Below are 23,471 nucleotides of genomic sequence, written 5' to 3'. Positions count from 1 at the left end.
TTGCAACTAAATGTTAGGTTAATTTAGCTTCTGTGGCTGATTGACTAACTTTAGCATTTAATTTATTAAAGAAACTTTAATTTTTAATCTGCCCCTGCAGTTAACTTACCCAAATTTACAAAGTTTGGGCAGTAGATACAAGGAAGCACTTGGAAAAAAGGCACGTGTTAACCTGTTAGATTAAATGGGTAGATACATGTGGAATACGGGTTGGTGGTTTAGTTGAATTGCAACACTGGTTTATGGTAGGTTATTAAATTCTTTATAGCATACTTTTGTTAAAAATTACAATTCTTATGCTTGTATTCCTTTGTTCAGATATTTATTCCGTATGTTGCTTTACAGACTGGAGTATTCAGGTTGTCTAGTTTCAGTAGTTCTGTAAGTTGTGGTACCTGCTTTAGTTGTCTGTTTCTCCAGTATTTCTCTAATACAGTATTGGCGATCATGGAGGAGGTGAGAAGACAGTTCAGAGAAACTTAAACTGAACTTCACAAGCTTGCAGATTTTACACATATCCCTTCCTTAATCTTGAAACATGCAGAATGTAAGAGTAAAGGAACCTCAGCAGTCAGTTCTGATTTCAAGACTGAAAATTTTTCAAAACCAATGTCACCTCTTCTTGTGCGTTTACATAGCACATAGGTTATAAACTCCTATTACCCAAAGTCCCAGCGTTGCTCAGAACAATTTGAGTGAAGAGCTGAAGTAGCATTTGGCGAGAAGCTGTATCAGCAGTTCTTCCTTGCAGATAGCTGTTCTTATGTCTAGGTTTGGTTTGGGTTTTTTGGGGGGAGTTAGCGGAGGGAAAAAGAGGTACTTGAAAGCAGGGAATGGATGTAGGGAAACAAATGAGAGGAGCTGCTTGAACTGGCACTGATGCCTCAAAAAATTTCTGTGTAATTGCTGCTTGCGAAGAGCCTTGCTTGTAAATCTGTCAGCACCTAGTGAATGTGTTTTTTATAGTACCCAATTTTGAGCCTTCCTCGTTTTCTGTCTTTTTTGATATGTGTAATTCACTGTAAATCTGATGTGGGAGATCTAACTACAGAGTTTCCATTCCTCCTGTTAAACTAAATTATTTCTTGGTTTCTTTCCTGTTTCTTAGAAGATTTTTAGTTATTTCTTTGTTAAAGACAATCTAGATGGAACAGTCTATACAGTCTCTACTTGTCTGTGGTTTATATTAATAGCAGAATGCTGATGGAAATGATTGAAATATTTGCTCAGCAATTAAAAAACTTTATTAGCTTCAGGGAAATAGATGAATTGAATTTTGCTGGACTGTAACTTTTGTTTGTTTAGTACTTTTCTGAGGTGTTTTAAGATGGCTTACCTGTGCAGAAGGATTTCTGTTTACTGTTTGCAGACGGTTTTAGGTGGAGTGACTTGGATATTTAAAACAAGTCAAGAATCCAAAGTGCTTGGATTCTGCATTGAATGATGGTAACTCCTTAGATAACAGCACAGATGCAGCTAAGGACTGTTGGAAGATCAGCAAGAAACGTTAGAGAACAAGATGGAGTGGTATGAGGGAAGATACCAAATCCCAAGTGGGAGCTCAGCTATAAGGTATTGGTGGATTAAAAAAAAAAAGGGGGGGGGAAAAATGGAGAGAGATACATGAACCACTTTGAATTTGAAGTGAACAAAGTTAAAATTGAAGCTAAAATGTTGGTATGCTTTAGTTCTTGTTCTATGTGACAAGTAAGACCATATGGATGTGTAGTGGTATTTTTCAGTTGTATCTAAAAGAGTAAGTTCTGTTCCTCATTATATTGCTGGAGGCTCAAGGACGTATCAAAATGCACTGTAAGCTTAATACATCGTCCTTATATTAAGGGTAGCAAAGCCAAACCACTTTTAGGTGATCCAAGTTTGAGGAATGTCTGATAAAATTCTTCTTTCCATTCTTTTTGGTTTTTGTAATCATGCTCCACTTGTCCATAGTGCTTTCCAGAAATAAAGTTAGAAAATTATAGTATTTCTAATGTGTCAGTGAAGGCAAGATTTTTTCAAGAATTCTTTGAGATGCGGATCATTAACAGCCACATCAAACCTTTTGTGCAGTCCACAACACAAAAAGACATTTTTTCTTTCATGGGATTTGTAGCCCATATGGTTTCTGTCTGCTAGGTTTAGAAGTTGTCTGTGTGTTATAAGTTTATTTTTACAATGCATTCTTGACTAAATTTAAATTGGTGTTTCTAGGTCACTGTGACTAACCTGAAGTCTTAGGTGAGAACAAATTTCTTGTTGTTAATTTTCAAATAAATTCAAATGCAAAAAACCCCTTCTGTTAGATCAGATAGCTCTAATCCCGGCTGATGAAGTTGAGTTTTTAAGTGAAACCATGGTACCTTTTATAATAATAAAGCATCATACTGATTTCATTTTGAAGAACATAGGAAACATGAGATGCTAATTCTCAATGGAAGTAACATATTTTCTTTGCTTCTTTGTTTTTATAGGAGTAGTATGAATTCTGTTGGATTTTTTTAGGAAGTTTTTTTTTCTCTAACATAAACATACTGTTTCTTTGTAGGGCGCCAATGCCTCTGCTTTGGAGAAAGAGATTGGTCCTGAACAGTTCCCTGTGAATGAGCATTATTTTGGCTTGGTCAATGTAAGTGAATTTTCTATGGTTGAAATGATGTTTTTTAATTCATATCCTGATTTTGAATTTAACAGGATTTTCTGTTAGAACTTCATCTATGAACACTTCTAACTTAAATTGGGACTCTGCGTAGACGCCACATCCTGCAATATGGTGCTATGACTTGTTGTTAACCAAGATAAAAATTTCATCTTAAATACAGAAAAATAAGTATATTTATTACAAAGTCTTTGAGAGAAACCTTCCTACTCAGGTACATTTCTAATTATAGGATTTTGATATTTAGCTGGAAAGGACATTAACTAATGAAGTATGTACATTGTTCATATGCTTTTCTAGAGAAGAGAGATTTGATTTTACACTGATGCTGCGGTGTATGGGAGCCTTGAGGTTTTAAAATGAAAATGTGTTACTTTTCTAAAAACACAGTACTCGTGGGATTAGTGGAAGTTCTTCTGTGCGAGGACATAGCCAGAAAACGAATGACATTGACTGGGTCAATAATTTTCTTACATGTAATAATACACCTTTTTTTATTTTTTGACAGCCTTGTGTAACAGTGAATCCTTCTAAAAAGATATATTTTTTTGTGTCAGTTTGTATAGATCTGATTTGACTGGGATCTGTTGGGCAATAAGAACTGTCTACCTAAATTAACCGTGGAGAGAATGGAGCATTGATGTTGATCTTGCCAGTGCTTCTGGAGGAGCAAAGCAGCTGTTGCGCCTGTGACATCTTTTACCAATGAATATAGGAAGTTAGTTAATAGAAACAGTCGTTCTGTGGCATCATATTTATGATGTGAAAATACAATTTTGGCAAAACTCACTAGAAACATAAGTATTCTTCTGTTTGCTGGTCATCTAGGTACATTTGTTGCAAACTGAAAGATGATCTATCTTTTGACACACCAAATAAGGTTTACATAGCTACTAAAGTGTTATTTGTTGCAGCTCATTACAAACTCATTTAATGGACTTCTGTGTGGGTTTCTAGCAGTTTGTGTTCTCAAGACACCAAACTATCTAAACACGTTGAGTTATATTCCTTAAGTATGGTGTTAATGGCCATTCCAAAGCTGCTGAGGTTTGCACCATAATGAGAAAAATGGAAGGCATCTCCAATTGTAACATAAATAGCAGGGTGATGAATAGCGTGAAGAGGAAAAATAGCATTCTAAAAATAACCAGAATTATTATAACCACATCCATTCTCTGTTTTGAAGGACAAAATATGACTAATACTGTTGTGCTTTATTCCTTGCAACCAGTTTCTTTAGAGATCGTTTTCATCCTGTCGTTCTGCAGAGCTTTTTCCTAAGTTATTTCTAGTTCTTTCATGATCTGAAGTTAATTGGAGCACTTTAAAGAGGGTGGTTTCATGGCTTCAGCATCAATACTAGTAAATGTGTGGTTGCACTGCAAACAGAATCGAGTGTTGAACCCATGGACAGTGGCAGCTTTAAATTTTTTTTTTTTAATAGTTATTTTCTCTTTGGATCAGTGAGCTGAACCAGCTTGCCTGCAGTCAAACTATTGCTAAAGCCACTGCAGAGTATATGGGAGAAGGGTCTCGCTGCTCCTTCTGACAGCCTGTTAAAATAGGTTACGCGTAATGTTGAACTGAAGTGCAAGAGGGATGGAACAATGTTTTCATTCTGGAATTTCATCTCAGTTTTCATTTTAAAAAGCTTCTATCTTAAAGTAAGCCTTCAAACTTTATTTTTACATTGAAAGTGTAAAATTTTACAAGTTCTTATGAAGTTAGTAATGTTGACTCTAAATACAGTCAGTTTTAAGTAAAAAACGCTATGTTTTGGCATCTATTTAAAACATTTCTTTATATCAGAGAAACCATGACAAAAAGATTTTAAAACCTATGTGTTTGTACCTATTTTTCCTTTGTGTTTTAAGTCACATTAGACTTTACACACTATTTGTGTATTTGATCTGTGCATGTAGCTCCAGGTTTGGAAATATTCATCAGCCCATTGAGAACTGCCTTGCCAACCTGTTTTTTGGCGTTCTGTCGAAGACAAATGGTTAGAGCCCTCTTTTCTTTTTTTTCTTCCCCAGGCAGAATTTCTAGTGAAGTTAAGGTCATGATTGGAAAGATCTGACTACTTCGTACTTCTAAATGCAAACCGATTGCAGTTTAGAAGTGTGACACTGCTATGTAATACTGTTTATTTGTGGAGAACTCTCTCTAGTACAGAGAAGGGTAGATCAATAATTGAGATATTCAGAAGTTTCACAAGGCCCTGAATCGCTCAAAGTTGGAAGGATTTTCTTCTAACATGAAAAAAAGTCAGAATTGCTGAAATAAAACGCATCAGATGGTCTTTTTGTAAAGTACTTGGCATGCAGTAAAATATCTAAAATGCTGACACGCAAGATAGTTTCAGGAATAAAAGTTCTTCCATATTACTTTATGTAAAGGTGGTAGCAAACAAAGAGAGTTGAAATACTATTTAGAAGGACATTTTTAAGTGTCCTAAAGCATGCCATAAAGTGACTTTTTTACTGTATCACATTGACTACTGCAAAGCATCTTGCATCTTACCGTCAGGAATTTTTAAAGCTATTTGGATGGAAATTTAATTCTTTAACTCCTTTAACTCTTCCATTTAGCTTGGTTCTAATAATTTCTCTCTGTATGGGTAGCATCAAAGCAGGACATGTATAACCAGTTGACTTCATACTTTTTGACATGATTTCTCCAGGAATACAGTCCTGAAATCTCATTAACTACTTGCTCTGTAATCTTTTTTGACTTAAGATGCACCATGACCTTCCCTTTTTTTTTTTTTTTTTTTAAGATGTCTAATTTCTAGTTTCTTCTGTCTCTTAATTTTCTGGGATTATTATAGACAAATATATTAGATACCTCATCTGAAACAATAATATTTAATTAGACTTTTGGTAGTTCTCTTGCCTATTTTGTCTTGTATGCAAATTTAGTTAGCATGATGCTTATTTGTTTTCTTAGGTCACTAACAAGCATATGAGTTAGATTCTATGCTAATTCACATGTTCAGCTTGTGTATTTGTTCTCTTCATGTCAGTAAGTTTTTAACTGTTGTTCCATGTTGTTTGCATCTAGTATAAATTAATGTTAGTATAACTATAATTCTGTAACCTTTTCAGCTGTATGAATTAAAATGTTAATTTTCTGTTTCAGTCAGCAAACTGATTATTAACTTGAAATCATTCAGCTACAGTAATCACACCAAATTTTGGTGAACAGTAGTGGCCATATTCTCTGGGTACTACTTAACAAAATAGTCTGTGTTCTGTAGTCAGATTTGTATGCTTGTTTTGTTTATTTATAGTATTTTGCTCTCGATGCTCAAGATGCAGAATCTGATTACCAGATTACTGGGGACTGGCAAGCCCAGAATTTGTTTCACTTTTTTGAAGCAACAGCGTTGTACAATACAGTTGCACAATAAATTGCAAAGAAACTACTCAAAAAACCATGGTGTATTTCTTGTGGATGATACGCTAATACCTCAGCGGCCTGAGTGTTTCTTCTTGTTAAGCAATGTGGAACACTGCCTCTGGAAGATATCGCTGTCCTCCTTTCTCTAAAATAACACTGCCTTCAGATATGGCAGATGTAAAACAGCTGCTCTTTGAATTTGCCTGCATCATGTACTTCTCATAATATTTCATTATAAACAGGAAATATTTAACATATACCTTGCTAACTATCTCTAAAAAGTACTTTGTGTATCTGACACAGGCAAATCTAACATATGAATTAATGCATTGAGAGCAGTGATGCTGATGGATGCTGCCTCTTTGTTTTCTTGTCCCTCTGTTCTGCTGTATCATTGGCACCCCTCCACATCAGTATCAGCAGGATCTCCCCTATCAGGATTAGTAGTGTGCTGTGTCTCCAGAAGTTTTGATTTTGTGAGGAGCCCTCAGTTGGATTTTTTTTCTTGTCAGTGGTTTCCTGCCTTTTTTTTGCGTGTGCCCAGTGTCACTGTGAACTGTTGTCTTCTCTTCCTTTTCTTGCTGTTACCAGCTGTGATGATACAAAGATGAGTCTTTTACGCCATGCCTACTAGTATTTCCCCCGTAAATGAACTCTGACAGACAACTTTTCCATTTTCAGTATGTGACATTCTTAATGAGCAACCTCTTTTATTACTTTTTAACAGGCCTAATATGAAAACGTTTGTTTTCCTTTTGTTCTGTTTTAACCAGTTCGGCAATACCTGCTACTGCAACTCAGTCTTACAGGCACTTTATTTTTGTCGTCCATTTCGGGAAAAAGTTTTGGCATACAAAGTGCAGCCTCGAAAGAAGGAAAGCCTCCTGACATGCCTCTCTGATCTCTTCAACAGTATTGCTACGCAAAAGAAGAAGGTGGGAGTCATCCCACCCAAGAAATTTATTTCCCGATTGAGGAAAGAAAATGGTAAATGAATAAATGAAATTTTCATGCAGATTTAAGCATTGGAGATTTAAGCATATAAAACATAAACACAACTTCCTTTTTAAGTGAGTCCAAATTGTCAAGTTTTAACAGATTTCTCGAAGATTTTTGAACTCCTGTTTGTGGTATGAATTTCACCACCTCTGTAGCGTAGCAACAGAGACTGTGTTGTGTCGTAAGAGGATTATCTAGATATCTTTGTTTCTGTGCTTGCTTAGACCAAGTACAGAGCGTGTACACAAGTCTCAGTGCTCCAGTTACTCCACATTGGCATCGTGTTCTGTAGAGGTCTGCTGCAAGTCAGCACACTTTGGGTCGTTGCTAGAAATTGGCATGGGCTAAACAGACCTCACGGAGTTGGTCAAAGTTAAAGTCTCTAAGGAAACTTAACCACCCTTAGCCTCCTTTCTTACATTTGCGGAGGATAAATTCCTTATGATGAGAACTAGTGGTTATTTCCCAGGGCTTCTTTGTGAGGAAGCGATCTATATGTTGATTTATCGTCTCTGCTTGAACTTGAAAAGATAACAAACTTATAGTAGAGGATTTTTGCCCCTTGATGCTGGACTTAATGAACTAATGGCAACACATCTGAATGTCTTTATTTCTCTCCCTCCCCAAAGTAAAAAAAAAAAACAAAACAACAAAAAAAACCCCTAAAGACCAATCATGGTTTTCTTCAGTTCCAAGAAATGCCCAAACTAAGTTTCCTTTGTGTTATTTTTCAGCTGCCTGTTTCTTGCAACCTGAGGAATAGGTGAGGGTAACCTAGCACCCGTTGCGAGAACAACAAAGTACAATTCTTCAAAGACTCTTACCAGTGTAACCCACAATTGTATAATAGGGTAGAGAAGGGGGAAGGGCACACACTAATTGTTAGAAGCATAGTAACTTGATATTACGAAGTATCTGTATTTTTTCATTCTCCTTGATCTCTTCCTTTCCAGAATTATTTGATAATTACATGCAGCAGGATGCACATGAATTCCTAAACTACCTACTTAACACTATTGCTGACTTACTACAAGAAGAGAAAAAGCAGGAGAAGCAGAATGGCAAACTCCAGAATGGCAGCATTGAGAGTGAAGAAGGAGACAAGACTGATCTGACGTGGGTCCATGAAATCTTCCAAGGAACACTAACCAATGAAACCAGATGTCTTAACTGTGAGGCTGTACGTTTAAAACAAAACAAAACCTCTTAGATTTTTCACAGGTTCTGGATCATTTTCCCTAATACTAAGCACACTTTTTCATTTATTAGGATAGATGAAATTGCACTCTCTCTATTAAAATATGGAGCATAGCCTATTTTATGACTGTATCACCTCTATGTTCAAACCAATACTCATTAAGGTATGTTTCTCAGAAAAAGCATAGTGTTTTTTCTGTTCCTCCTCCCTGTTTCCATCGAGGCAGCCTGCACCTGGCTGATATAAGCTGCCTTTTTGTCTTCGTGTTATTTCCTGTGTCAGTGATTGATAGTTTATGTTGTGTTTCTACATGAGAGTTGCTCGCTATTTATTTAACTCTGGGATTATCTGAATTTCTTGAACTGGAAGTCTGTGCTGCTTGGTGCTGGTCCATAGCCACTCTATTTGAGAGCAAAAGAAGTGCACAAAATCTAGAATTAGAACAACCCCACCACCTTCAGACCAGGAATTTGTAGGTAGCCATGTGCTATGTCTGATTTAGTATTTCTACAAAAATGAAAACCCCGATGGAGAGAGGAAAAAAAGAGAAATTATTACAACTGAAATGGCTGTTCTTGGCATTTTAAATCTAAAATTATGGCTATATGGTGAATAGAAGCTCTAAAAAATGACATTAATAAGATTCTGTCTGAAGAATTTTGAAATTAAATGTGCCTGTTCCACAAATGGAAAGATGGTTTTCCTAACTGCTAACCCATTTAATTGAAAACCCATCTGCCTGTTTCTGCGTTTTCTATAAGTATTTACTGTTAAACTCTGAAATGCAGCAGAAAGCTGTATATCGGTCTACGAAGCAGAGTGGAATACGGTTAAAGCTTCTCCAGCTCCGAGAGTTCCGAGTGGTTAAAAACTTGGTTTTGCCAGTGAATTAAGGAGATGTGTCTTGAAGTCTCAAGGGGGAGAAATGTTTTGCAAGAAAGGTTTTGGGGTTTGGTTTTTTGGTGGGTTTTTTTCTGGGTTTGGGCTTTTTTCTTTTATATTCCTCTCTGGATTGTAACAGCACATCAGATTATTTCTTCAGTTTTAGTTTACCTCAAGAAAGGGCCTCTGTGTGTGTATATATTTATTTTTTTATCACGAAGGTCTCTATTTGCAATGAGGACATTGCACCATTCCAGAAATGGTTAAAAGAAATCTGCCCGTTCTAAACTGTTATGAAATATTTCTCCTTATTTTTTTCAAGGTTAGTAGCAAAGATGAGGACTTTCTGGATCTATCGGTTGATGTGGAACAAAATACATCAATTACACACTGTCTAAGGTAAATGAAAATATTTGTGAATGGAAAAAATACCTGCCCTTGGTCAGAAGGAAAGAGCCTAGCTTAGCTGCTCTATTGTGCAACAGTTGTAGGCGTTTGACTTACGGTAAAATATGTTCTGTTCAGAGTGCTGTTCATTTTATCTTTATCGTGGCCTTTTGAAGCTGCCACAGGAACCTATCTTAGTGGTTTTTAGTAGTTAATGAGTATGATGATTTCTTAGTGGTATGTAAGATTGATTTTTCACTTTCTTTTATGGGGATTTTAATTTATTGTGACATATAGTCAGGTTTTATCAAAACTAAACATGGTATGTTTGGTTTGCTAATAAATTCTTGTTTATTTTAATATTGTTATTGCATTTCAGTTGTCTGGTCCTGATGTTTGTGGTCAGGTTTGGGGTTTTTTTGCTGACAGAAATTTGCTCCGTGTATTTGACTGCTAGATCCAAGGCTTATCAGCTGCTAGGATACTGCAAGTTGCATATAGCAGCTGCCTTTTTAATAGCTGATAACGGATATATAATTGCTAGGAGTTGAAAGATTATCCAGACTTTGGCTAGGCAATGGCTAATGGCTATAGGTCTTAACGTTTAAAGTGTGCCACCAAAGAAAACACGGAGTGGCTACTTCTGGAAACAAACCACAATCACCTTACTGCTGTTTATTACCTATCGTGTTTGACTCCTGCCCAGAAAGTATGCAGTTAATGCTTGAGGGTATAATTTCCAGATTTTTCCAGCTGAACATTGATACTACATCCCAAGACTGGGACAAATACGCCTAAAATGTGTTTGGGAGGTACAAGCGATATGAATAAGAGGAATTTCATCTTCTGTGTGTACTCTGGGTTTTTTCAGCATTATTAGCTTATCTGACTTCTCTTTCATTTCCACAGAGGGTTTAGTAATACTGAAACTCTATGCAGTGAATATAAATACTATTGTGAGCAGTGCCGCAGTAAACAGGAAGCACAGAAGAGGTAAGGTTCAAATATTCAGGCTAATGTAAATGTTCTCTTCAAATGGGCAGCTGTTGGAAAAATACACCTTGTGAATTCAGTAAAAGGAAAATGTAAGACTGTGTAGGTCTGTGTTTGGTGGGGAAGGGAGTAAGGAAAAGTAGCGACCAAGTAACTTTGTGGCAGCCTTATCAGAGAGAAATGAAGAGATTAATTTTGTATTCCTCCCAGAAGAACTTCTATCTGGTGCTTCCAGACATTCGCATTTTCCCCAGTTAGCATTAATCAGCTTAAAGCCACTGAAAACCATCCCATCTGCTTTCACTATGAATACTGTATACAAAAATCTTATTTCTCACCTCATACTTCATCACAGCCAGAGCAGCAAGACAGATTTATTCCATCTATTTCTTCCCATTGATGTGAGAAAAAATTGATGTTTTCGACATAGACAGTTGTCTTGCATTCAGATGTCAGTTGTGTAGTTAATATTTCAGAATAAATATTGCCTATTCTCACTGGAATATACATGAGAAAAGCAGCCTTTTGAAAATCTTCATCAACATTTTAGATGCCTTTTAAGAAGCTTCTTCATATTGAAACTGTTCTTGAACAAAGCTTTGTTTTAGGTGATCTGCTAATACCTTGTTCTTTGTTTAACGTATTTTTGTGGTTCAGAATGAGAGTGAAAAAGTTGCCCATGATTCTAGCTCTGCACTTAAAAAGGTTCAAATACATGGACCAGCTGCATCGATACACCAAACTCTCCTACCGTGTAGTCTTTCCCTTGGAGCTCCGGCTCTTTAACACTTCAGGAGATGCTACAAATCCTGACAGAATGTATGACCTTGTGGCTGTAGTTGTTCACTGCGGCAGGTATGTTGGTTTTGTGCTTTCTGGACCTTAAATGCCTTTTCTTGAAATCTAAAAGGAGTCTGTCATCCGTATGCCATTTTATAACAGTACAGTGGCTGACAATATGGGAGCAAGCTAAGCAGCCTCAGAGCTAGTTGTCCAAAAGTATTTTTTTTTTAAATAAAAAAAAAAGTGTTTCAGTCTTTTTTAAAACAGTAAAAAAGTAGTAAAATTTTGCTTTCTGAGTACACAGGTTTGCTCTTTTATCAGCTTTCAAATATGGCAGCAATTCAGACAAGTTGTTTCTTTGAGCTGTAGCAGAGTAAGAGCAGTCTTTAAAAACAAAAAGACCCCCACCCCCAACCCTACCTTCTAGGAAAAAATAAAAACAAATCTTGGAAAAACACTCAACTAAATTAGAATTAAGTTACAGCTCTCATGTCGCTACTTGCTAAACCATTGAAGATTTTTTAGAAGCTGGTGCCACCCTGTGGAATAAACTGTGTACTGCTGATTTGTTAAAATATCCTTATTCTCTTTATTAAATTTTTGTTGTTGTTGTAGTGGTTTTAATTCTGTTTTTAAAAGTAAAGAGGGAAAATTTTTAAGCACTTTTAGGAAAAAAGCAGTCATGGAAGGCAAAAATATATTTATAACTGCCTTCTGGAAGTGTGAGTTTTAAAGTAATAAGTTACTACAGCACACAAATGTTTTGAAACATCTTTGTGAGGAGCAAGACAATATAATCAACACACTAATATTGCATAGATTTAGTATAAATAAACTACATACAATTCTAGGTGATTTCTGTTGTGGTACAGTTGTGCTATTTTTTTATTTATTTTTATCATTTTAAGATCTCATCCTATGCATTTTCTTCTGTAGATTCTTAACTTGCTATACCTATAACTACACTTACATGTTTTAACAATGGTGATTAATAATTCAGGTGTATTAAATGGCTTTGCTTTTTCTTCTCAAACCTGTTGTCTTATATGGGGCTTTTAGGAGTCCTGTGACTTTTCTGGTTTCAATTCTTACTAGGAACTTACCAAAGACTTAAGATAAACTATATTTTCTAAATATTTGAGTTCTCAGAACTTGTTTTAAATATTTTGCCCTTACAGTTTTATTTTCATTTAGTTGCTCTAAACAAAGAAGTTTCATTCTGTGACAGGTTGTGTGTTTACATTTATCAGTAATTCTGCAAGGACTAGAGAAGTACTTTCTTTTGCCTAAAGCTGATAGGAATATAGGTTGTTTTAAAGCCTTATGTAGATGCTAAGTAAAAAGTAAAGCCAGAGGGGGAAAGATTTTTTTTTTTTTTTTTTTTTTACTGTGTCCCTGGACTGTTCTCTCAGAATTTGAGGTTAGTAGATTGATAGCTCGTAGTTTTCCATCCATATAGTTTATTATCCCAAACAGCTACCTTTTCAGGGCAACCTGCCTGCCTTTACTCTGCAGATCCATCTCCCTTTGAGTTAGGTCATTTTGTTGTCCATTCCCTTCAAGGTAAGCATTCAGGATATAGGTGATAGAATTGGACTGGGAAACTGCCACTGGAAAACTGGGAACAGCAGTTGCAGAAAGCCTGTCTGCAGTCAGCCGTAGGCTAAACCACACTAAGGATTAAAGGAATATCTCCTGTGCAAATAAAATATTTCAGACAGACGGTTATTAAAATTTTTGAACAGTGGTCAAAATACTCAGCAGTGGTGAATGCGACAAAACAGTGATTGAAATAACTGGCTTTTAATTTTGTTTTTTGAAATACATGAATGACTAAAATATTTACAAAATTGTGTATTTTGAATATATTGTATTTGGCAAGTAGCAAAGACAGAAATTTTAATTCAAGCAATTTGGCAAAGTCTAAGAACCTACACAACGTTATGAGTAGCATTAGACAACATGAAGAGCCGGGAAATCTGACTCTGCCAGTAATAGCTAGAGTCATGTGGGAGAGCAGTGGTCCTGCCTTTGTAGGCACAAGAGTAATAAGTCTCCAATCCTTTTTTCTGGCAGTGGTCCAAATCGTGGACATTATATCACCATTGTGAAGAGCCATGGCTTTTGGTTGCTGTTTGATGATGACATTGTAGAGGTAGGTACGCTTTTACATGGTGAAAACAAGCGTAGACAGCATCACTCTCCGGCTCTGTTTTTATGTCCGGGATTAGCTTTTGCACCTGTGGAAGTATTTCAGCAAAACATGCGCACAGAATAATTCTGGACGTTTCGAAAGTAAACGTCAGCATTTCTGTGCATCTTTGTTACAGAAGTAGTGTGGAGAAGGGCAAACCAACACGAGGGCTGTATGGACACCTCAGACGTGGGGTGGCGTGCGCCTGTTTAGGCTGAAATACCACAATTGTCTTACTCGAGATCTGAAATGCTCTTATTTCAGCCCACCTTTTGGGCTCCTTTTTGTTGCTAACTCGCTTTGTGCTAGTTGCATTTCATTGCTGCGTTTAAGAACTTCTAACCTTTTTTTGTAGGCAGTTTTCCCCAACAAACTGAAGTGTAGAAAAACTGTGAAAAAAGATTTGGGAGACTGTAGTAAGGTCCTAAGGGTATACCAAGATGTTTGGCCTATTGGCAATAATGTTTAAACAGTCTGCTCAAGCAAATTTTTCCTTAACTTTTCCAGTAACATGTCTGTAAAGACTAATATCCAAAATATTTATATATCCGTGTATTTCACATAATTATTAAGCAAATATCAAACAGTAGAACAAATACCACAGTAGAACTGCTTTTTGTAAAGATGAAAATGTACTGTTTGCCTCCGAGATCTCATGGTCAAGGTTAAGGCCTGACACTAAGTGTCTAAACAGGCGCAGCAAAATCCTTGCTTGTGTTGATATAAAGAAGATGTAGTACATTCTCCAATTTTTTTTTTTTTAATCTTTGTTTAGCTTTGAGCATCGGGGTGACTTTCTGGTGATTTGGATAGCTTGTATGACTATGAACAGTTGCCTTTCTCCCATTATTGTATTTTGAGGGTTATTTTCCTCTGTTTCTGTCATGGCTGAAGTATGTAATTGTGTCAGCTAATTTTGGAAATAGTGTTCACTTCAATATTTTTAAATGCAAGTATTCATTGTCTTTTCCATCCAGGAGATAAACTTTACATTTTAAAAGTAGATGTAAAATAACCATCTTCTTGTTCTATCTTTGTTTTCTATCAGTCACTTTTATGTTGTATCTTAGTTTTTAGGTCAAAATGGAATTTCTTTTTATCTGCAAACACTGTTGGCACTTTTATAGATGTGCCAAAACATAGCTTTTAAATATGTGCTGTCTGTTATTGGACAATAAATTCAAGGAGCTGTCACAAGTAAGCTAGAATGTAGTGCCTCTCTCCTGGAGGGATGCTTTTTTTTTCCCTTTAAGTTGCTTTTCTAACTTTAATCATGGCTTTCTTTTTTAAGTTCATCTTCTTTTACAGAGTTCATCTAAAATGCTGTAAAAATAAAGCTCTTTGATCTGAAATTTCTACTTTTTGTGTTTTCCATGGTTCTTTGAGTTTTCACTGTCTTGATTAGGATTGGCGATGTAGCCCCGTCCTGTAGCACTACCTCTGCCCCAGCTGCGGATCTGGAAGTTTAAGATTCCTTTTCCTGCTGGAAGACTCTCCCTGGCTGGCGTTTGCATGTGTTACTTGTTTTCTGTGAAATTTAGGCTTTGTTTTTCCTACCGGTGGAGGGCATGAAAAACTGCACGTGCATTTTGCACATGAGTCATTTGAGATCATTGGCCCTTTCTGATGAACAGTTGCTCCTTGACCTGCTTTGCAGAGTGTGGCACAAGGATTCCTGCTGGGTTTGCCCCAGAGGATCTCTTCACTGACTATCCATTGTAGCTGCTCCTGCCTTCTAAGCGTGTGACGAACACGAAGCTTACATCTCACCTCCCGCTGTCTAGGAAGTACCACCCTTTCTCTTTCCTTGACCTTCTAGAACTCACCTGAATTTCTGGCGATTCAGTGATCAAGGAGAACAGGATAGTGGAGACTGCTCTTCCTCTGCTGATGCTACAGGCTGCTGGAAGAAGTAGCTGCAGTTTTACTCAGCTGTTCTCTCTCTCCCCGCTTTGTCATCAGCTCTTGAGAATTAGTTCCTTACTAGTGCTGTAGGCTATTCGCTGAAAAAGTGAAGTAAAGCCGCAACTCCTTTTGTCAGTTCCATCTGCTGCCTAAAGAAATTTAAATATCTACTCTGAACTTGACCAAGTACTGTTTGCAAACTGCTTGTGATTGGCCTTAAGGCGACATCACAGGAAATATATTGCTATGTATGACGTGTATGACAGAGGTTGTCCTCAAAAACAAAGTGGCAAACACCCCCCCCCCCCCCCCCCCAAAGCCCCTAAAATGTGAATTCTGCATAAGTGTCTGGTTTTAGGGCTAGCCACAGGAGCCTTCTGCTCTTCAGAAACTCTTAAGAACATGAAAGCAGATTTTTTTCAATTTTTTTTTAAGCTTTGGAGACTTAACATTCTGGGTGTGAACTGGCTACATAACAAAACAGGTATTAGTTTTCAGAAGATGAGGCCAAAGCCATTGTAGCTGTATACAGATATTGCAACTGGAAGAGAACACAGAAGAAAGCTTTTTCCCCTTAAATATGGTTAAAAAGCTTTGCTGCATTTTTGGCAAGTGATACGAATTAATAGCTCTGAACTGTCAATAGGAAGTAGTTTATCCTTATTACCCACTAAATGTCAGAAGTGGTGAAGTCATATTTATTTATCTATTTGGATTTGGTTGGAAGGCCAGCTGTCAATTAAATTGGAGATAGATGATAATCAAACATACTACAGTGTATCTGAAAAGCAACTGCATCAAACCCAGGAGGCAAATCAGTCCAAATGGGGTACCGTGCCAAGCAAAATTAACTGAGAACCTGAGTAAATGATCTCTGGCTAATTTGACATGTTGTCATTAGAGCAGCTAAGTGATACAGCACAGTGACAATGTTTATCTGAAACAGAAAGGGAAAAGTGTCCATCCAGGGAGTTCTCCAAATTGAGAAAAGGGGGAGGATGATTGTATGTCTTCGCTTAAATACTTTTTCAGAGATTTGCAGCATTCAGTTGAATGCTATGAATGGTACACAAGAAGAGGATTTGGTTTGGGGAACCAGAACAGTTGTCTGGAAATGAGCAAAGGATATTTAAGCTCATTAACGGGAAAAATCATCATAATGCCGGGTGAGGCTGCAGAATCCTAAAAGTAGTTGTGAAACCATCAACTGGTTGTTACTCTAAAGCTGCAACTGGGTAAAATTTTGCTGTCCACAATATAGGTGGTCAGCTAAGGGTGGGAAGAATAGAGTCTATATGATCCTTTTTCAGTTCCACTGTGTTTTCTGTGGATAGTGCAATTAAAAAAGGAAGTCAGTTTTGCAGTGATAAAACTAAAAATATCTGTAGGATGAATTAATCTATATCAAATGTTTGAGTTGCATTCAAAATGAGTAGTGGAAATAGACTTGATTGCATGGCAAGTTAGTTGGCACTTAAAATAAAACATGTTTGAGTTGTCTGCTAAATATATTACAAGGGCTGAAGAATGTTCTTTTGCTATTTTTCTGTTAAAATGTGTATCTAACAGTTTCTAGTAGACGTTATGTTAATAAATTGTGTGAAAATGCAAAAGCCCTCAGTACGGTATTTCAGCTTCTCTGAAGCCCTTGAATGGAGAAGAGAGAAAGACAAAACATCCGTTTGGGGGGTTTTTTTTCCCCCTATTTTTTTTTTTTTTAACAGTGTTTAACAAAACTATTCAAGGGGGAATTTCTGCAGCTCCGTCCTGCAGTTGATGTATCTTCTGGAAACTTACTGACTGTGTCTGTTTTTCTTGTGCTTCAAAATGGCTGGGAAAAGGGTGGCCTAAACTTGCAGGTTGTTTGGCAGTGCCACTCAGGGAAACCGATGCTTTTGTGTTTGTTGGTGATGCTGAAGTCTGTTCGGTGAGCAATGATTTAGCACACTGCCAGAGGGATTCTGTAGCTGAGGAGGCTCCTTGATGGAGTCATAACGTGGTCCCTTTCTCTTAAAATGTAAGCACAAATTGGTCTTCGCTACTCCCTCTCACGATCAAAGCAGGTGTTCCACCCAGAGCCTCCTGTATTCTGAACATTTCTTTGCTTCCTCAACTTTATTCCTTGGGGAATAAAGGGAAACTTTAAGCTAGTCTCCCTTTGGTCCTCCACAACAAATTCAGGCTACTTCAGCCTCTCATCTCTGTGGATCCAGAGTCCTAAAGGTATTTTAAAATACTAAAACACAGTGGAGTGCTGAGTAATGCAGGTCATTGGGAGTGTTTTATGTCAGTGTTTTGGTCTCTATGCTTGCTCTCCGCTGACTGCAGAATCAAATTCAGTAATGTGAAGCCAGTCATTCTCAGGAGCGGGATCAAGACTGTAGAACTTGCACCTTTAAAAGCCCTTTAAAATGCCCTACAGGCCTTGCTGGTTGGAGTATAAAATGAAAAACTGCTTTTCTGCACATAGTTCACAGCTTTAAATAGAAGCAGACCATTTAATTCTATTAATATGGCAAATAATTTATTTCTCTTAAAACACAAACCTTGTGATAATACTCCAGTAGGCATTGTACCAGCAAATCCTAAGGAAGGAAAGCTCTCGTAAGACCAGAAGATCATAATCGGATGAGATCCACTGATTTCATGGTACAATTACCAGTAGCACTTGCAGGACTTCTCTACGTAAGAGGGTCACAAGAACTTTAAAATCTGGAGTTATTTTAGCTGAATGTTAAATGTGCTCAAGATGGTCCTTATGTACTCCTGACTGTACAAAAATCTTCTTTGCTGATCAGTGACTGCTTTTTTTTTTTTTCCGTTTACATTACAAACCTATAGTCAGGAAAGGTAACGCCAGTCTGAATGGGAAAGCAAATATAAAAATGATGTGCTCTTTTAAGGATACATTTTCATGGATCCCCCTTTTTTTTTTATAGTCCAGCTTAAGAATGCACCACTTCTGACAGGTTTATTATTTCATCTTGATTTCCTTTTTTTTTCGATAGGGAATAAGGTAATAAGTGGAAAAAATGTTTTGTTGTATTTGGTTGGATTCAATGATATTGAAGTATTGTTGTATTGACACCGCGTGGCTTTCCAGCATCACCCCCAGGAACTGAAAATAATGCCTTGTCTGGGAAAGGGGTTCTTAGGGTGGTGTTTCGACTGAGGCTAATTACAACTCTTATTAATTTTCAGAAAATTGATGCCCAGGCCATTGAAGAATTCTATGGGTTAACATCAGACATTTCCAAAAACTCAGAATCTGGATATATCCTCTTCTACCAGTCAAGAGACTAAGACAAAAGATACATGTATACAAATAAAAGAAAAAAGGGATCAAGATATGTCCAAATGGAACATATTTGTGACAGCAGAAGCAGTTCCTCGTTGTTGCTGTAGGACCAGGACAGATCCAGCAGGGTGAATACAGGTTTCTCCCTGCCATTTTGTGGAGGATTAGTGCTGACTGCCATAACAAGAAGAGCTTTTGTTCCAGTTTTCTTTCTGGGCTTTTTTTACGTGCTATCTTCCAAAATCTGTGTTACCTCTACTTGAAACCTGGCTGCTTATTTGTTCATGAACTGAAGAAGAGATTTAAAAGTAGCATTGTAGAATTTTTACCATTTAATGTTGGCCTGAGGCTATACCTTGGTTTCTACCATCGTCGTTTTTCTGTATTTTAGCAGAATGATTTCAATATTCAGTGTCAGCTGAAGGCATATTTTAGGATATGAACAGCAGCTGGTTGCTGGATATTTTTGGTGACTCAGACTTGAGAAGCAGTACAAAGCTAAGACATATTGGAAATGTCAAGTCTGTAATTTTTATAAAAAAAACAGACAAAAAAACTCTCTGCAGCATTGTAAATTTCCCCATTATGCATTATCTTGGTTTTAGATAACACTAACAGCGCTGCTTCTCTTTATATTTTTATTTTTACTGTTCTGTTTCTTCAGAAGGTATAGAACTTTGTCCATATTCAGGCTAGTCTGTTGTGCGTTTTTCTTTTGAAGCAGAAGTTTTGACTCAAAGCCACATTGCTGCGGGTTTAAGGGGAGCAGAAAAGCAGTTACCTTTGGAGGACTATGTCTGGCAACCAGTCGCTGTAGAAAGTTTGAAGTTACAGCATTTCTTGGAGCTATTGCGTAAACCAAAAGTGCCCTCATTCTGAAACAGGATCTGTTCAACATTTCATTCAATACATAGTAAACTGATGCAACTAGCATTTTGAATCTATGCTAATACACAGAAACAGCACTAATTGTGAAGGGTTAACCGAGGGAAGCATTATTTATGTAACTAATCCAGTTGTTCTTAGTCTTCAAGATAATGAACAAGTAAGAAGGAAAACCAACCAACCAACCCAGACATTACCTTGCTAAGTGTTCCTCATCATCTGTTGGTAATGTTTGTATCGATCTGGGAATCATAACACCCCCCTAAAAATGCTTCTGATTGTTTTACCTCTATAGGCCTTGCTTAACAGGGGAAATTGTTAGTCTTTTGAAGACTGAAATTGAGTAATTATCCGTTACGTGTGTATATATTATAATCTCAAGGATAACTAGAAAGAAAAGGCTAAGGAAGTTTGTAAGAAATCTCAGAAAATCTCCTGTAATTTTCTTTTTGAAAAGTCCTGTTGCCGTGCCAAAGCTTGTCGCAGCTGGCTCTAAACTACCAGTGGAAATGACTATTTTCCTTTCTTCATCTTGTTAGGTGGCACAAGAGCTGTCCTCTGTGTGGTTGCTCCCAGCACAGCCGTTCACGGTATATGCCGGTGATTGTTGTTCTTGGGGACATTTAACTTATGCAATTCTGTGGCTTGTACAGGATATAAAATATTTTACCAAAATATTGTCCTCAGGAAAACAGCATTTCACAAACAGTTTCTTGTGGTGGCTGTATGTATCTGTTTCTTCTTATCATGACCAGAAATGTAATGTTAGCAATTAACTCCTGTCTTCAAAATGCAAATTAATCATTACCATTGTATTCCAACTGGGTACAGGTTCCATTCTCCCGGCACATCTCCTCTTCCAGAAGATAAAATACGGACATTGGGTTTTTTAATTATTTTTTATTATACAGAGTACTGTCATTTTAAGAGACATATTCAATAACAGCAAACGTTTTTGTCATCTCGTTCCTATTGTGTGGAAATTGTTCCTGGCTAAGAGTCTTCTCCCCTTGTTCACACACAAGCTGTGAGTCCTCTCCTGGTGGCGCTACCAGAAGCCTGTCATCACTAAGTCTTGCAAAAAAAAATAAAAAGAGAGCACTGAGTTAAAAATAATCTAAACAGTAAATACAAAAATTAATGTAGTACACTAGACATGTATTTTGTATATCTGGCGATACATTTTTACAAATAAAATACCTGACTGAGAGATAATATTGAAAGATATATACTATAGATTAAAAACTGTTAAAAGTGCACTTTTGCTACAGATTTATAAGGAGACTAAAAGGAATTAAATTGGAAGAGAATGGTGTGATGTTACTTCTGTATAATAAATGACCCCACCCGTCTCCAATAAAGGTCATGTATGATCAAATGCACATGGCCCAAATGCTTTTCCTTGAATTTCAATCCGAGGCAGAAATTAAAGTAGCCGCTTAGTCGCTCGCTCTCCCTAGCTTCTCCCTCCATGCCGGCTGGCTGAGGGATTCCGACCCCGCTGTATTTGCATGCATGTAACCTGCGCATAAGCCGTTTAAACCAAGAGAAATGAGTAATTCAGTGTCATAGATTATAATTGATGTGCTGGTAAACCGAGGAGAGGGTTAAAAAAAAAAACAACCAAACCAACCCAGGGCCTTTTCCCCTGACACCCATCCCACTGCCGGTATTCCTTGATCTGCTCGTCGTCCCCTGTAGCTCTGCCGTTGCCTCTCCCCGTGATTTCCTTTTTCCTTCCTCTTTCACCCCTTGCCGTTGGACTCCGTAAGACTTTGTTGCAAATACTATCTGACTGATCTGGAACGGAGACATTTAAAAGCAAAAATAATAGCATAGGCTTGGAGCTTTACAGGGACAGGTCTTCATTTCTGTGGTGTTCTCTGGAGTTCACTTTTCTAAGGGGGAAATTTGATCAAAGGCTGCTCCCGTGAGTAGGAATTCATGGGACTAGGTCAGAACGCAACGGAAGCAGATGAGATTCGAAAATGACAGCTGCTCTGTAAAAACACGTTTTAAATCCAAAATACTGTCTGGTCCTTGGCCTGCTGGGTCACACACGAGCAATAAATAAATGGAGCTAATTTTAACTCTAGCGAACGTGAGTTTGACCTTCAGTCACTTTAGAAAGAGTGTTACCCAGAATTAATTTTGCTGAGGGCAAACAGCCAAAATCAGAACGTCTGAAAGCAGCGTGGGTTTAGCTTTGAGTACCGGTGAGGCAGGACTGATACTAGGATTTGGGGGCTGGTCTTGTCACTTCAGGTCTTCTCCAGAACGCAGCGCTGGAGTGAGGGCGAAGACCGTCCCACGGTTGTTATTTGTCTCTGCTAACCAGCAGCAGAAGCAAAATGCGACCGGCATTGCCATTTCACTTCCAGTTCAGCAGATCCTACAGTTTGTTTGTGGAGAGGCTCTGCCCTAAAGACTCCAGAAGCGGAGGTTGTTTATGAATTAGTGTTTGTGCTTGGCATGTTCTAGTTACCAGCAGGAGCTTTTAAAGTCACCATGCCAGCTCAGTTTAGGGTATGTTTAAAACAAATCATGTTTGATTGGTACAAGAAAGAAAATAGACTAACAAAGGCCCCTGAGACAAGTAAAACCTTCCCATTGTAGTCCTTGGCATTCATCAAAAGGAAACAATCCCCTGAAACATAATTAATTCTCAACATGTAAAGTCCTGCTAGGATTTGCTGCTGTTGCGCTAATTAACCTTCGGGCTACTTCTGTCTGCTTCCCTCCCGCTCCTGCAAAATCAGTCCTATCTACAGAATTTGCTTCCACCTACCCAGCCAGCCTGCTTTGTTTGGTTCCTGAAAAACAGGAACCTGAAAGGTTCCTGAAAGCAGCAGCCGACTGGGATTAGATGTCTGTAAGTGATAGTTCGGAGAACGTAAGGTTAAAGACGAAGCCGTATCGGTGGGCTAGCGTGAGGGTCATCTTGGCCTTTTATTCTGAAGGCAGTGCTTTGCAGAGGAAAATGGTTTGATCCTTTCTAGCACCTGGCTGCTCGTTTTAACTAACTCCCCTTCGTGTCAGCGTGCGTTCGGAGGGGATGCGTGCTGGCTCTGTCGCATCTGGGAAGCTGCTTTCGTGTTAAAGCAGAACCGAGCGGCCCGAGGCCAGGGCGAGGATCTCGCTGCTGGAGGCTGTGCCTACAACAGTCTGCAGCAGCGTTAGGCCTGGTGGCGTGGGCTGGAGAGCATCGTCGGTCCCTGGGCAGCCTGAGCTCCTGCCTCCCTGATCGGGCTGTTGCTGGTGTGAGCCTGTCGCCGCGCGTGCAACGTTTCTGCGCTGCCCCTGGCAGGAGAGAGAAAGCCCTGAAAGGGAAGGACGAATTACGCAGTGGCAGCGTGTTGTTTGGGTTGCGAACGACGAGCACGTTCAGCGGTTGTCAGTTGTTTTAAAAGCTTCTTAATGCAAATGACAAATACAAATCGCTGCAGTGGTTATCAGCACTTCAGCAATGTACTTAATTGTTTTCCCCCTTCGTCTTTATCAGAAACAGTACAATCTTCTGAATTTTTGTCCAGAAACTACTAAAAACTGGGTAGAGATTATGAAAATCCGACTTCAGGACCTTGTTGTAGGAGAATTGGTTACCTCCTGCAAAGCTTTTTCTTGAAAAGAAAGCGTAACGAGATCAGCTAGGCCTGGAGAGGTGGACCGTGACATCTGAGGAGGTGAGAGATGGCCAGCGCCGCTTCCTGCTGCGGTCCCCGAAAGGAAAGGGGTGACGGGGGGAGCAGCAGAATTGCTGAATGCCGTTCAGAGGCTGGTGCGTTAGCTGCCTCCCAAAGGAGATGAATGAAGAGTGAGCTGCCAGGGGACTCCGGTGAGGGAGAGCATGAGGCTGCTGCGCTGCCTTGATGTGGAACGTGCCGATTCT

General features: G+C 38.2%; 1 protein-coding gene across 3 annotated transcripts in view; it reads left to right on the top strand.

Moving 5' to 3' along the window:
• LOC143164621 (ubiquitin carboxyl-terminal hydrolase 12-like) overlaps window positions 1–20,960 on the top strand; it is a 32,331-nt gene extending 11,371 nt beyond the window's left edge. Inside the window, exons 2-9 of one of the 3 annotated variants that reach the window (XM_076347446.1) lie at window positions 2,546–2,626; window positions 6,832–7,045; window positions 8,011–8,237; window positions 9,460–9,536; window positions 10,434–10,517; window positions 11,175–11,372; window positions 13,377–13,455; window positions 18,601–20,960. In XM_076347446.1, coding sequence (XP_076203561.1) covers window positions 2,546–2,626; window positions 6,832–7,045; window positions 8,011–8,237; window positions 9,460–9,536; window positions 10,434–10,517; window positions 11,175–11,372; window positions 13,377–13,455; window positions 18,601–18,702 — 1,062 coding nt within the window. In that variant the 3' untranslated portion in view covers window positions 18,703–20,960. The remainder of the gene's footprint in view (window positions 1–2,545; window positions 2,627–6,831; window positions 7,046–8,010; window positions 8,238–9,459; window positions 9,537–10,433; window positions 10,518–11,174; window positions 11,373–13,376; window positions 13,456–18,600) is intronic. The other 2 variants (XM_076347448.1, XM_076347447.1) reach the window with 2 other exon arrangements.
• The last annotated feature ends 2,511 nt before the right edge of the window (window positions 20,961–23,471 follow it).

The sequence above is a fragment of the Aptenodytes patagonicus genome, chromosome 9 (genome assembly GCF_965638725.1).
Source record: "Aptenodytes patagonicus chromosome 9, bAptPat1.pri.cur, whole genome shotgun sequence".
NCBI lineage: Eukaryota > Metazoa > Chordata > Aves > Sphenisciformes > Spheniscidae > Aptenodytes > Aptenodytes patagonicus.
This window is presented reverse-complemented; position numbering and strand designations above follow the sequence as displayed.